This window comes from Urtica dioica, chromosome 2, assembly GCF_054948205.1.
Source record: "Urtica dioica subsp. dioica isolate 48M chromosome 2, U.dioica_male_clone48M_v1_H2, whole genome shotgun sequence".
Taxonomy (NCBI): domain Eukaryota; kingdom Viridiplantae; phylum Streptophyta; class Magnoliopsida; order Rosales; family Urticaceae; genus Urtica; species Urtica dioica.
In genome coordinates, this window is record NC_142757.1 from 43,919,720 (window position 1) to 43,933,016 (window position 13,297).

At 37.9% G+C, this 13,297-nt stretch overlaps 1 protein-coding gene across 1 annotated transcript in view; it reads right to left on the minus strand.

Moving 5' to 3' along the window:
* Positions 1-7,785, minus strand: part of LOC149404879 (histone deacetylase 19-like) — a 69,477-nt gene extending 61,692 nt beyond the window's left edge. The window contains exons 1-4 of the mRNA XM_089606483.1: positions 7,137-7,785; positions 6,603-7,043; positions 6,268-6,498; positions 6,093-6,167 (exon numbers count right to left, since the gene is read on the minus strand). Of these exons, the coding sequence (XP_089462609.1) occupies positions 6,114-6,167; positions 6,268-6,498; positions 6,603-7,043; positions 7,137-7,676 (1,266 nt within the window). The 5' untranslated portion in view covers positions 7,677-7,785 and the 3' untranslated portion in view covers positions 6,093-6,113. The remainder of the gene's footprint in view (positions 1-6,092; positions 6,168-6,267; positions 6,499-6,602; positions 7,044-7,136) is intronic.
* Between the last annotated feature and the right edge of the window lie 5,512 nt (positions 7,786-13,297).

Below are 13,297 nucleotides of genomic sequence, written 5' to 3' on the forward strand. Positions count from 1 at the left end.
ACGACAACAACAAATAAAAAGGCTGAAAACGACTAAGTAAGGTACATAACTTATAATCTAAGAAACATACTAAAATACTCTAACCCAAAAACTCTTGGGTATGCACAGGTTGTGTATGTTAAGCGGGTGATTGCTTTCATCGACGGAAGTTTTCAGTTATGTATGTGCAGTGTTGGTCCAATAAATTACGAGTCTTTAAGTAATAACTAATAGTTAGGCTTTGTAAGAAATAATGATTTAAAATAAATAGTATAATTTGAACTATCAAATTAAATAGAATAGTTCACACTTTAATAGTTGTCAAAGAAATTTGCGAGGATCTTTATGACAGCCTATATTGAAAGTTAGCTTACTCATATTCTTGGTTATTGATGGCCTCAGTAGGATCGTATATCAAAATCCTCAAATATGAGGCCTTGTTCATCATAATACTAGGCCTTTTTCATAATTCAAATACGAGCCTTTTCTGCGATAAAAAAAACATCTAAGGCACTAAGCAATTGCTTAGGTGGCCTGAGGGTTGAGCCGGGCTTGTGTATGTGTGATATTTGGTGTATCTTCATATCTCTTAAACATGATTTTTAGTAAATCTTTTAAATATTCCGAGGGCTCAGGACGTGTCCACCATAATGATGTGCGGACAGAAGAGCATCATCTTCCTGATAAACAACGGTGGGTACACAAGTGAGGTGGAGATCCACGACAGTCCATATAATGTCATTAAGAACTGAAACTACACTGCGCTCGTCGACACAATCCACAACGGTGAAGGCAAGTGTTGGACTACCAGGGAAGGCTCTTCATACTTAATAGTATGGGAGATATATAGTGTTTCATAGTCTTATTTTTATGCACTTTACTTCAAGTGATTTGAGAATCGGAATATGATACGAAACGACAACGCATCAATGCTTAGATCGATAGAATATATTGTTGGTGAATTATTGGGTTGTTTGAATCAGGTCTGAAGTGAAGAGGAATTGATTGAATCCATTGAGACAGCAAGTGGTGAGAAGAAAGACTCGTTGTGCTTCATTTAGGTGATTGTGCACAAGGATGACACGAGCAAGGAGCTTCTTGAACGGGGCTCTGCTGCCAATTGTTGCCCGCCAAACCCTCAGTAAAAAACAAATGTCACTACAAAAGAAGTAACAAATGTAAATTATTACCTCCTGCTATTGTTGCATTTTCAGCGACCTTTGATTATGGTTTCAGGGAACTTTTTCGGTTTTTCTAAACTTTCAGGCTCGCTCCAAGATGTTGTTGGTTTTCTCGAAATTTATTTCTACTTATCAATAGGCAAGATAATTATCCCAAGATTATTGTCATAATATATGTATTTGAACATCAATTCCAAGCATAATTTCGGCCTCCAATCATGGGTCAAAATTCGGATCCATAAATTGACATTTTTAACAATTATAATAGTGAAAAATCCTTACAGGTTTGAGAACTTCGGAACCAAATTTTCAATGTAGAACAAAATTTTATAAGCGCTTATGCAATTTCCACCATGTACATAAATACCACTATGTAACATCAATCTAACTAAACTGATGCGCATAAATGCAATGTCCATAATCTTAAAAGTTAGCTAGCTTTGATACGAGGTATAACAGCGAATTTACTATCGAGCATTCAGTGACATCGAACTCAAATCTAAAACCTTACATCACTTTTACTTGATACCACCCAAATCGTAAGGATAATATACATCTATATTTAGGTTAATGCGTTATGTTAACTCTGTATGATTGTAGTATCATCTCTCACATGTACATATGTTCCAGGATTCACAAGAATTGCATATTTGTTCTCCTGAGCAATAAAAAACTACTATGTATAACAAGTAAATGATTGTTACGCAATTGTTGTTCTTATCATAATACAAAGAACTATAGAATTTTGTTTCCTTCATCAGCGCAGAATAATTCTTTCGCCATCCGTTTACATTTCTTCCACACGCAGATCTACTTCTTGAGAAAACCAAAGCCCTTCTATTCATTATGCTCGATGACTCTCTGTACAAGCGGTATTTGTGACAACGATGAGACTTATACAAATGGAAACAGAGGTATTTATATAAAATCAAAATAAACCGTTTCTCATCAAGTTCTCTGTCAGAATCGCGTTCCCACTTTCTTATCGAGATCATGGCCGTCTTCGTCAGCCTGTAGATAACAAAACATCATATTTCAACATGAACTCAATACATATTTCTACAATCAATGAATGGTGATAATTTCATTAAATAAAACACACACACAAACCTCTAGAAACTCGGTATCAGGAGGTCTTTCTTGAAACTGGACGCTGGGGACGTGCTGAAGCCTCGAAAGATAGTCAAGAAGCATCGATTGTATTACATCCAGTGATTTCCGCGTATTCCTGTTCTTCAAATCACTAGCGCCGACATAAAGACTATAATCCGGAGCGAAATACTCTAAATAATCGTGTGGGTATATTTGGTCATCCACATCTACACCCACAGCGACTGCGGTCTGCATCACAACCCACACATACGAGAAAAAAATCGCGTGAATACAAGAAAGCCATAATTCATTTGAAAGAGAAAATAGAAAGAAAAGAAGAGATCTATTGTTGTACCTCGTAGCACCAGCATCGAGCGACATTGGTTATGGTATAGCCTCCGCCGCCGAGGAGCAACAATGGGACATTGAACGATCTCATGTATTTGACGCACTCCGCATGGCCTTTGCTTGTGAGATTAAGGTACAAAGAATACAACACATAGTATGATTTATATATACTAAGGAATGGTACAAAGTTACTCTCTCTAAACGATGTGGGACTTTTTCCAATTCCTCAAATTAGGCTCCACCACTAACAATTTCCCACTTGGAGACTAATCTCATCACGCGTCTCCATCCTGCAGCGGCGACTCAACTCATCAGACGAGGAGTCCAACTGAGGTCGAGCACAACCTCAGTTTGTCATACGGCACAGACTTAGTAAACATGTCGGCGGGATTCTGACTCCCTGCGATCTTCTCAAGCACCAATATACCATCTTCCAATGCCGACCCTATGAAGTGGTATCTCAGTCGTATATGCTTCGTTCTCGCATGATACACTGGATTCATCGCCAACTGAATGGCGCTATGGCTGTCACTGTACAACACACTTCCGTCATGGTCTTGATCCAGCTCGCCCAGAAAAGTCTGTAGCCATATCATCTCCTTTGTGGCCTCGGTGATGGCCACATACTCCGCCTCGCAGCTCGACAAGGCAACAATCTTCTGCAACCTCGACACCCAACAGATAGCCGTCCCTCTTAATGTGTAGACGTATCCGGACGTGCTCTTCCTGCTGTCGATGTCGCCCCCATTGTCAGCATCGACATAACTATTAGTAAATATTCTAGAACCAAAAACCTATTAATAGTTATTATTGACTATTTCTGTATTGGTTTGAAAACTCATAAAAATATATTAACAGTTATTACCGACATAAGTGCTCTGGATTTAGTCCCTCTTTTATGAGCTGAACGTTTCGGTTGCCTCGTCAATGACAGTGGTGTGGTGCAACAATCAAGGGGCTAGAGCTTTAGGTTCTAATATGGTGTACCACGCCAGAACCATGCATATCAAAGTCCGATTCACCCCCACAAACGATCAGCTTGCCGATCTGAGTCAGCTGCCATGCTGGACAATATCATCATGCCACTGCTAACCACTTAGTCTGTTACAACTAAAACTGTATAAATACAACTTTGTAACTACTTTTCTCATTAATGATATTACATATTCAAATCACCATTCTCTCTAAAATTCTCTCGCAACCTGATTCTTCTCTATTAACACTAAAAGGGATACTTGTTGTTGCACGAAAATGAACAACGATTTAAAGCTTTGGGTGGTTCGACCCGAGGCCGGACCAAGTACCCACACCCAAAGCCAGGTGAAGGAAATCAAAAGTCTCGGGTTATGGTTCCTCCAGTCAGAGGTGTTCTCTTAGGAGAAAAAGGGGTGAATGGGGGGTGTGGTTACGGTTCTTATGAGCTACCTATATACCTGAGCAAAGCAGGATCAAGTCATAACGTAGTCCAAGACATGTATATACTCTATTTGAGGCACGGAACCTAGAGGATGTACGCGACAGAGGAGACGGAGCGTGAAGGAGTCCCCGACAACGTCTCAAGACTCTAGAATCGAGTGACCCGAGAGAGAATGTGTGTTTTCTCTCTTGGAGATGAGGGAGATTCTTAGTGGAGAATTCCGGATGCAGCCGTGTGCATTGGAGATGAGAGAGATTCTCAGTGGAGAATCCCGGGCGTAGCAATGCGCGAGAGATTAAGCGCTCGATCAGAGAAAATCGTACGCAGAAAGTCTCTGGCAACATTTCAGAACTCTGAGAGCGAGTAATCTTGAGGATGAATGAATGTGTCTCCTCCCCTGAGAGAGGGTATTTATAGTGGATGTGGAGGCTTTGGATAGCCCTTAGACATATATATCGGGAAGCGCGCTGTGGATTTCGGGTGCGCGCAGTGATTCTTGAACGCGCACAGAGCACGCCGGCGCGCCATGTCTTATGTGTGCCGAGCGCGCACTTCCTTCGGGGAGCGCGCGATGGTGAGCTCTGCTTCGTGTGTGAGCTCGGGCTCAAACTTTTGGACCGTTTTGTATGGGCCTTAGCCGTTGTGGGTCTTGATGGATTTTTAGCGACCCGGCCCGTTGGGCTTCAGAATTCGGAATTCCACGCATGTCGCGTGGAATTTAATGTTTCGGATTTTTCAAAAACGATCGACAACAATAGTAATTTAGCAACAAACACAAAATAAGGTATACAAATTACACTACTACAAAAATGAATTTTATAAGTGGCAGAAGAAATTAAAAGCGACATTTTTCCATTAGAAGCGACTTGTCGCTTCCATATCTGTCAATGGAATTCCAACCATCCTGTCTTGAAAATGTTAAAATTTTGACATTATTCTCACGACTCAAGGAAACAAATCCTCTACTTGAACGAACCTCGTAATCTTGATGATGAAGAATGGAATGTCGTCAAAGATTGTAATCACCCATTTGTGTAGGATTTGCTTGACATCGACACCTCATCTTCGGCTATAGTTCTATTGTCAGTGCAACAAACTGACTTCGATCTTCTTTCTCATCGTCACAAATATTATGAAATAACTCTTATGAGTGATGATAGTGAAGACGAACCAGCTGATTCTATAGACAACGACGAACACAAGGAAGCCGTGTCTCATTTTCTATAGCAAAATTAGGTAAAAAAAAATGAGTATTTTTGCTTCTCATGAACCCCCTATTTATCGCAGTTAAAAGAAGATATTCTAGAATATTCTATAATATATTAGTTCATTTTCTTGTGTTCACACTAGTGGATTTAATCTCAGCCCTTGGATCTCATGTCATGAATCCTACTTTTTCTCTCATCCTCACATCAATATCTAGTATTTTATTTTATATGATAATATAAAATATTTTATTTGTTGAGAGAATATAGGAAAATATTTCTCCTAAATATTCTCCTAAATATAATGAGAGAATTAATAACTAATTTCTTATATTTTCTCTCCTTTATTTTAGGAACAAATAAAGATAATAAAATGGTATAAAATCAATATCAAAAAATCGCCCACCTCCTGGTAGGGAGGTGGCAAATTTTTTCTTCGCACATGGCCCGGCCCAAAAATCCAAAATTATTTCATTACGCGATCCAAGAATAAATAAATAACTTATTAATTGATTATTTACTTGATCCAACAATAAATAAACAATTCTACTATAAATAGTTATTTAATTCCGCAAATACCTGTTTTTCAGAATTAATGTTGTCAATCACAATTACAGCAAGTGAGACTATAACAATGAAACCATTAGTATATGAACATTCTTATCCGCCTTTATCAAAGCCGAATCGGGGACTATGGACCTAATATTTGAAGCTTAACAAACTCGATCAAAAGATAAAACAGTCTTTTCTCTTTTACGTATCATTTTGTCTAATCTTGGTCAATACTCCACCGTGTAAGCCAAGACTAAACTCTCCCAAATGGAAACGGAAGTATTTATATAAAATAAAAACAAGACAGACAACACTTACCGTTCCTCATCAAGTTCACTATCAGAATCGCCTTCCTCCCACTTTCTCATCAGGATCGTTCTCATCTTCGTCAGCCTGCAGATAACAAAAATCAGACTTCAACATGAACTTGATATATATATATTTCAATAATAAATTAATGGTGATAATTTCATTAAATAAAACACAAACAAACCTCTAGAAACTCGGAATCAGGAGGTCTTTCCTGAAACTGAACGCTAGGGGCGTGCTGAAGCCTCGAAAGATAGTCGAGAAGCATCGATTGTATTACATCCAGTGATTTCCGCGTATTCCTGTTCTTCAAATCACTAGCGCCAACATAAAGACTATAATTCGGAGCGAAATAGTCTAAATAATCGTGTGGGTATATTTGGTCATCCACATCTACACCCACAGCGACTGCGGTCTGCATCACACACACACACGAGGAAAAAATCGCGTGAATACAAGAACACCATTATTCATTTGACAAAGAAGAATGGAAAGAAAAGAATAGATCTATTGTTGTACCTCATAGCACCAGCATCGAGCGACATTGGTTATGGTATAGCCTCCGCCGCCGAGGAGCAACAATGGGACGTTGAACGATCTCATGTATTTGACGCACTCCGCGTGGCCTTTGCTTGTGAGATTGAAGGTTCCTAATCTGTCTCCGGCCAAGGAATCCGCACCGCATTGGAGAACCACCGCCTCGGGCTTGAAAACCTCCATCACCTTTGCCATCAGGGGTTTGAACAGCGCGTGATAGCTCTCGTCGTCGATCCCGTCGTCGAGTGGCACGTTGAGGGAGTAATACTTTCCATGGGATTTTCCGATGTCGAATATGTGGCCCGTCCCCGGGAAAAAATCTCCATACTTGTGGAACGAAACGGTCATAACTCTGTCGGTTGTGTAAAAAGCCTCTTCGACGCCGTCGCCGTGGTGGACATCAATGTCCAAGTACAGAACACGCTGTGACACAAATACATAAACATGAATTTCGTACAATACTAGAACAAGGGGTAAAAAGGGGTAAAAAGTGGAATGTTGATTATCATACAATACCTGGTGGTGCTTGAGAAGCTCGAGGATGGCGATGACGATGTCGTTGATGTAACAGAATCCGGAGGCGCAGCACCGCCTGGCGTGGTGGAGCCCGCCGGCCCAGTTGATGGCCACGTCACACTGGCCTTTGTTGAGGTTGGCGGCCCCACCGACGGAGCCGCCGGTGTAGGACTGACAGTAGGAGAAGAGGCCGTCGAAGACGGGGCAGTCTGGCGTTCCAAGGTTGAAGCGGTTGAGCTGAGTCTGTAGTTCGGCGAGGTGGGACTCGGGAGTGAGGCTGCGGAGGAAGGCCACGTAGTCGGCGGAGTGGTATCGGCAGAGGTCAGACTCGGAGGCCGGCTTTGGGTTGAAGAGGTGCATGTGAGGGAGAAGGCCGAAGGTGGAGACGAGCTCGTGGGTCATGCGAACGCGGTGAGGCTTCATCACGTGTTCTTCGTCGTAATAGTAGTCCCCCAATTCCGGATCATAGAAATAGCACACCTTCCTCTTCACGCCGTCCCTTCCCGAACTCGGCGTCAGAGAATTCCCTCCGCTCCCCATCTAAGAAATTCGGTGATCAAAACTGAGCAAGTGATCGTACAAACGCGAATGATATGGTGACGGTATGTTCGTGAGGAAATTTTTGAAAGTTCAATCACCTAATTTTTGGTGAGTGAATGATATTTATAGTTAGTAGATGGTTGTTTACTTGATTCCCACGAATATGAATCCGACTTTATTTTTTAAGATGGTTTAGCGTGTTTCTTTTTTAAATAATTCAGAAGATAATCTAATATATTATTCACTTCACTTCAAGTGGCTTTGCCTATATCCACCGACTTTCACACGTACGATTATTTTGTATATGGCATAAGGTAAAAACAAATAAAAAATAATGGGCTAGAAAATATATATTATAAATTTTTATGAAATATCATCAACAATTAAAATTTAAGCTTGAATTAATATTTTAAGAAATCAAACATTTTTACTTACAAATGTAATACAGTAAAAATCAATAAATAATTAGTAAATTAGCCGACTAAAAATAAAAGAATTTCTAATTAGCCAACGTTTTATGAATTTTTCGTTATTTACCAATAAAACTTACTAAACATTGGCAAAATGGAAAATCAAAACTGTAAACAAGACTAAATATCTAATAAACCTTAAAATCAATTATTCAAAAACCGCATTATTCGTATAGATCCCACGCGGGTATCCGCAATCTGTAAGTTCACGGTAGATATATGAGAATACTCTACAAATGTCTTTTCGCAAATTTCAAAAGTATCGTAAAATATTCCGCAAGTAAAGCAATTATTTTAGACAATACTGTAAATAGCATAATTATTTTGAAAACTATTACAAATACCGCAATTATTTGAGGAAATACCTCATATATCATTCATATATTAATTTATTTTATATATGTAATCTCTTGCGGTATACCTTCGGCAAATAGAACGGCATACCATGGGCGGTTATAGTTACTTCATTTGTCTTCTTCTATTTAGTGATAGGTTTAAGATTGATGTTATGTGATGCGATATCTTAGCCTTGTTCGAAATATTAATGGCGATTTATTTTCTTCTTCTTACATATTCAAATCTTCACACATTCTCTCCATCGGAGCCAAAAGGGAAAATCTCCATTAGTTCAAGTCCTTCGCACGATGCTGATAGTACAATGCAGTCTTGATCTTCTAATTGGTTTAGATCTTGTGTGGTGCTTGGATATTGTTCATTATATGATCTTGAATGGGTTGTTGAACGTATTTTCAAGTTGAGCATTAATATAGGCATGTTTAGTTTAGTTGTGATCTTGTAATTTTAATTATGTTTGGCTATACTTATGAACCACCACCTCTTTAGGTCTAGAACTATGATTTAGTATAAATTTGTCTATATAAGGCCTACATTCAGAGCTTTATTGGAAGGGTTAGATTTGTGATGCTTGAAATGATCATTGATATAGATGAATGTCGAATAAATAAGGGACAATTAGGTCAATAGCCCAATAATCATCCTCATTTTAAAAATTAGCCCTAGTTTTATTTTATAAAAAAATAGGTAACCAGTCCGCAGTAAATTAAAATAAATAAGGAGTTAAAACTAAAAAGTTAATTTAGCAATTACCGCATATATTATTCATTTTAATTTATTTGTTTATGTAATATCTTGCAGTATACCTGCGTCAGATACAACGGTATGCCACGGGCGGTTATAGTTACTTCATTTGTTTTTCTCTATTTAGTGGTGGGTTTTAGATTAATGTTATATATATATATATATATATATATATGATACAATATCTCAGTCTTGTTCGAAATATTAATGGGGATATTTTCTTCTTCTTGCAGATTCAAATCTTCAGACATTCCCTCCATCGGAGGCAAAAGAGAAAATCTCAACTAGAACACGTCCTCCGTGCGATGCTGATGGTACAATGCAGTCTTGATCTTCTAATTAGTTTAGGTTTTAATGCTTTAAGTCTTGTATGGTTCTAAGGTATTATTCATTATACAACTTTAAATAGGTTCTTGATGATTTTTTTTAGTGAGCATTAATGTAGGCATAATTAGTTTAGCTCCGCAACAGATCGTAATCTTGTAATTTTAATTGTGTCTGGCTATACTTATGAACAACCACCTCTTTAGCTCTAGAACTATTATTTAGTAAAATTTGACTATTTAAAGCCTAGAATCTTAGCTTGATTGGAAGGGTAAGATTTGTGATGCTTGAAATTATCGTTAATCTGACATAAATAAGGGGCAATCAGGCCAGTAGCCCAATAATCATCCTCATTTTAAAAATTAGCCCTAATTTTAATTTATAAAAAAATAGACCACCAGTGCGCAGTAAATTAAATTTATAAAAGAGTTAATTTAGCAAATACCACACATATTATTCGTATTAATTTATTTGTTTATGTAATATCTTGCGGTATATGATGCATATTAATTTATTTGTATACGTAATAGGTCACCAATGAGGTTTTTGCAGACCACATTGCCCCAAGCATGGCCATTGAATGTATCTGCGTCTTCCACCGCCTTAATCAACTCTAAGCACGGGGACTATTTTTTGTCTTGACGGCCATGAGGACGTTTGCCAAAAAGTAGACTTTCAGGAAATTTGACCTCAACTTATGTTGGCCAATCATTGCTTTGCTCCAAGAATTGGTTGATCAAGTCTCTCCTAAAGTACTTTCCCAGAATTTTTTTGAGTAGAGGCTGTCTTTGGAAACTACCCCTCGAACTTGAAGCCCCCATAGTTATTAACTACTTTGATGAATGTGATCTCTTGGAAGTCTTTTTTGTAAACTCTTGAACCTTCCCTCCTATCTGGAACAACAGTTTGTCTTCCGGCTCTCCATTATAGCTCTCAGTCCTAAAGATCAAATGACTGATGATTGGCCACGACTTGATTATCTTGGGTTGCCCCACAAATTGTCCAAAACATGATTGGGCAAATAGGGCTTGTGTCTCTTGCTTGCACTCGCATATAAAGGGTTAAGAAACTGTCCAATCCCCAGTGGAATTTGAACCTAAAACCTTTTATGTTTTCTTTGGGAAAACACTTTTTCCACCCTTACAAATGTAAGTTAGAGAAATTATACGTTAAACAATGAGAAGTAAGTCAATTACAGGGTAACAAAGTCGATTACACAACTCACGAAATAAATCAATTCGTGACAGTCAACCAGTTTGTAACCAATGTAAAGCCTAGATTCGGATATGTTGCCTATAGCCATGATCTTCTCTTTGTTTCCTGTAATTGTTCCCAAGTTTGTTACCCTAAGGACTTCTGTCGCCATTGAAAGGAGCACCAGATTGACCATTATTGTTGATGGGACGTTTCTCAAGCCTTCTAATGATTCTGGCAAAAATTTTAGCATTAGAAGGGTGTTGTTGTAGGCATCATTAGTAACATTAGGATTCTGAGAAGTGGATTCATAATTGGTTTCTTTGAAGGAAACTCTCTTTCGTTTCTTATTATAGTAATCAGCTTCCAGGGACATCTCATAAGTCAATGAAGGCCCAATTAGCTCATCTACCTTCAGCTTTTGGAGGTGTCATGAACTTCTTCTATGGTGGTAGTATTGATTTTGAATCTTTGTAGCAAGGAGCAGAGAATCTTCTTGACCAGCTTGTCATCTGACATTAGTTTACCAAGAGAATAAGATTCATTCGAAAGACTTTCCACACGCACATAAAAGTCGTTGATGGCCTCTTCCTCCAACATCTTCATATTCTCAACTTTTGTAGTAACCAGTTTGAAACGAGAGTTATTCATTTTGTCAGTGCCTTCATTTGAGATCTCGAGAATTTTACAAGCCTCTTTTGCACTAACACAAGTGTTGACCAATCTGAACACATTCACGTCTACTTCATTATAGATGGCATTCAATGCATTGGAGTTGACAAGAACAGCTTCATCTTTAGTTGTGTCCCACTCTTTTATGGCTTTTTTGACCGAAGTAACACCATCTTGGAGAAGCTTAGTAGGAGGACTCGACCCATTTATGAAAAGTTTCTAGGTCTTATTGTCAACAGACTTTATGAAAGCAATCATCCGAGCTTTCCAGTAGCCATAGTTAGACTCATCGAGCAAAGGAGCACAACTCACAAAACTACATTCCCTGAAAGCATCCATCTCAAAGAAAAACAGTCAAACCACGCAGGATTATACCATAGAAAGGAATGATGCCCACTTTGATTGTTGGTGATTATGCACCCAAAAATAATAACCGTGAGGAAAAGATAATTAATTACGCTATCTTAAGCTAAGTAATTTAATGGTTATTTTTGTTTAATTAATTTAACCATGACAGCATATAAGTCAAGCAACCAATATAAAGAGACGAGTTATTAGAAAAGTTACGGGTTTCTCCTTAAGATTTCTTAACCGGGATCTCCTCGAGCTCCTCATCTTGTTCTCGTCTCCTTAAGATTTCTTAAACAAAAAAATCGTTGACCACAGAGAGGAAGAGGGCGAACTTTTGCTTCTATTGAAGTGATTTTTGTCTTCTCATGACTCTCTATTTGTAGTAGTAGAATGAGATATTCCTGTAACCGTCCAGAATATATTATTCTCCTTTATTGCGTTCACACTATGTGTTTACATTAATGGATTAATCCCAGCCCTTGGATCTCATCTTATGAATCCTACTTTTACTCTCATCCATCAGATCAAAATCTAGCATATTTTATTTTCTGTTTAAATAGAGAATATTTATTCATGAGAGAATAAAGGAGATATATTATTTCATTTTAAATATATTCTCTCTCAATATTCATGAGATAGAATAAAAGACAATATCTTAATTCCTTAAATATTATTCCCTCTCCTCTATTTATACAACTAAATAGAAAATATTGGTAAACACCAATAAGAAAAATTCGACCATAGCACACACGGCAACATGAAAAACGCAAACACCATGTTCATACTATGTCAAATTCGATTTATCATAGTGCAAGGCCCAATTTCTTAAAACTCGATTAATTATTTATTTACTTGGTCAAACAAAAAACAAATAACTAATTATTGATTATTTACTTGATCTAACGATAAATAAATAATTCTACTATAAATAACTTATTAATTCAGCAAATACCTATTTTCTGAATTTAATGTTGTTGATACCCATTACAGCTTGTGTGATTGTAATAATGAAATTCATTATTACTAGAGAGTTATTATTCGTCTTTATCGAAGCCGAATTGGAGACTTTGGACCTAGCAATAGAAGATTAACAAATCCGATGAAAAAGATGAAATAGTCATTTGTCACGACCCGCAAGCGCCCATTGGCCCACGAGTCGTAACATCGGTCAACGTCACAAATCATACAATCACCATATCAATATATAATATCAAGCAGATATATAATAAACATAATAACCATAATACGTATATTAAACATAATACGATAACACATAAATATCAAAAGTGGTTATATGAAAAACCCAAGAAAATTTTTCGTTTTTCTCAATTCGAACTTCGAGTTTCACAAGATACTATTATAGAAGATGTTGATCCCGGGTGAGTTCCCATTAGCCAATAGATCAAGAGATACAGTCCGGTCTCCGTCTTCAGCTTCCTTATTTACATCGCCGTCTTTCCCTTCTCTACATTACCAAGGGTCATAAAACTATTAGTCGACTGACTCAGTAAG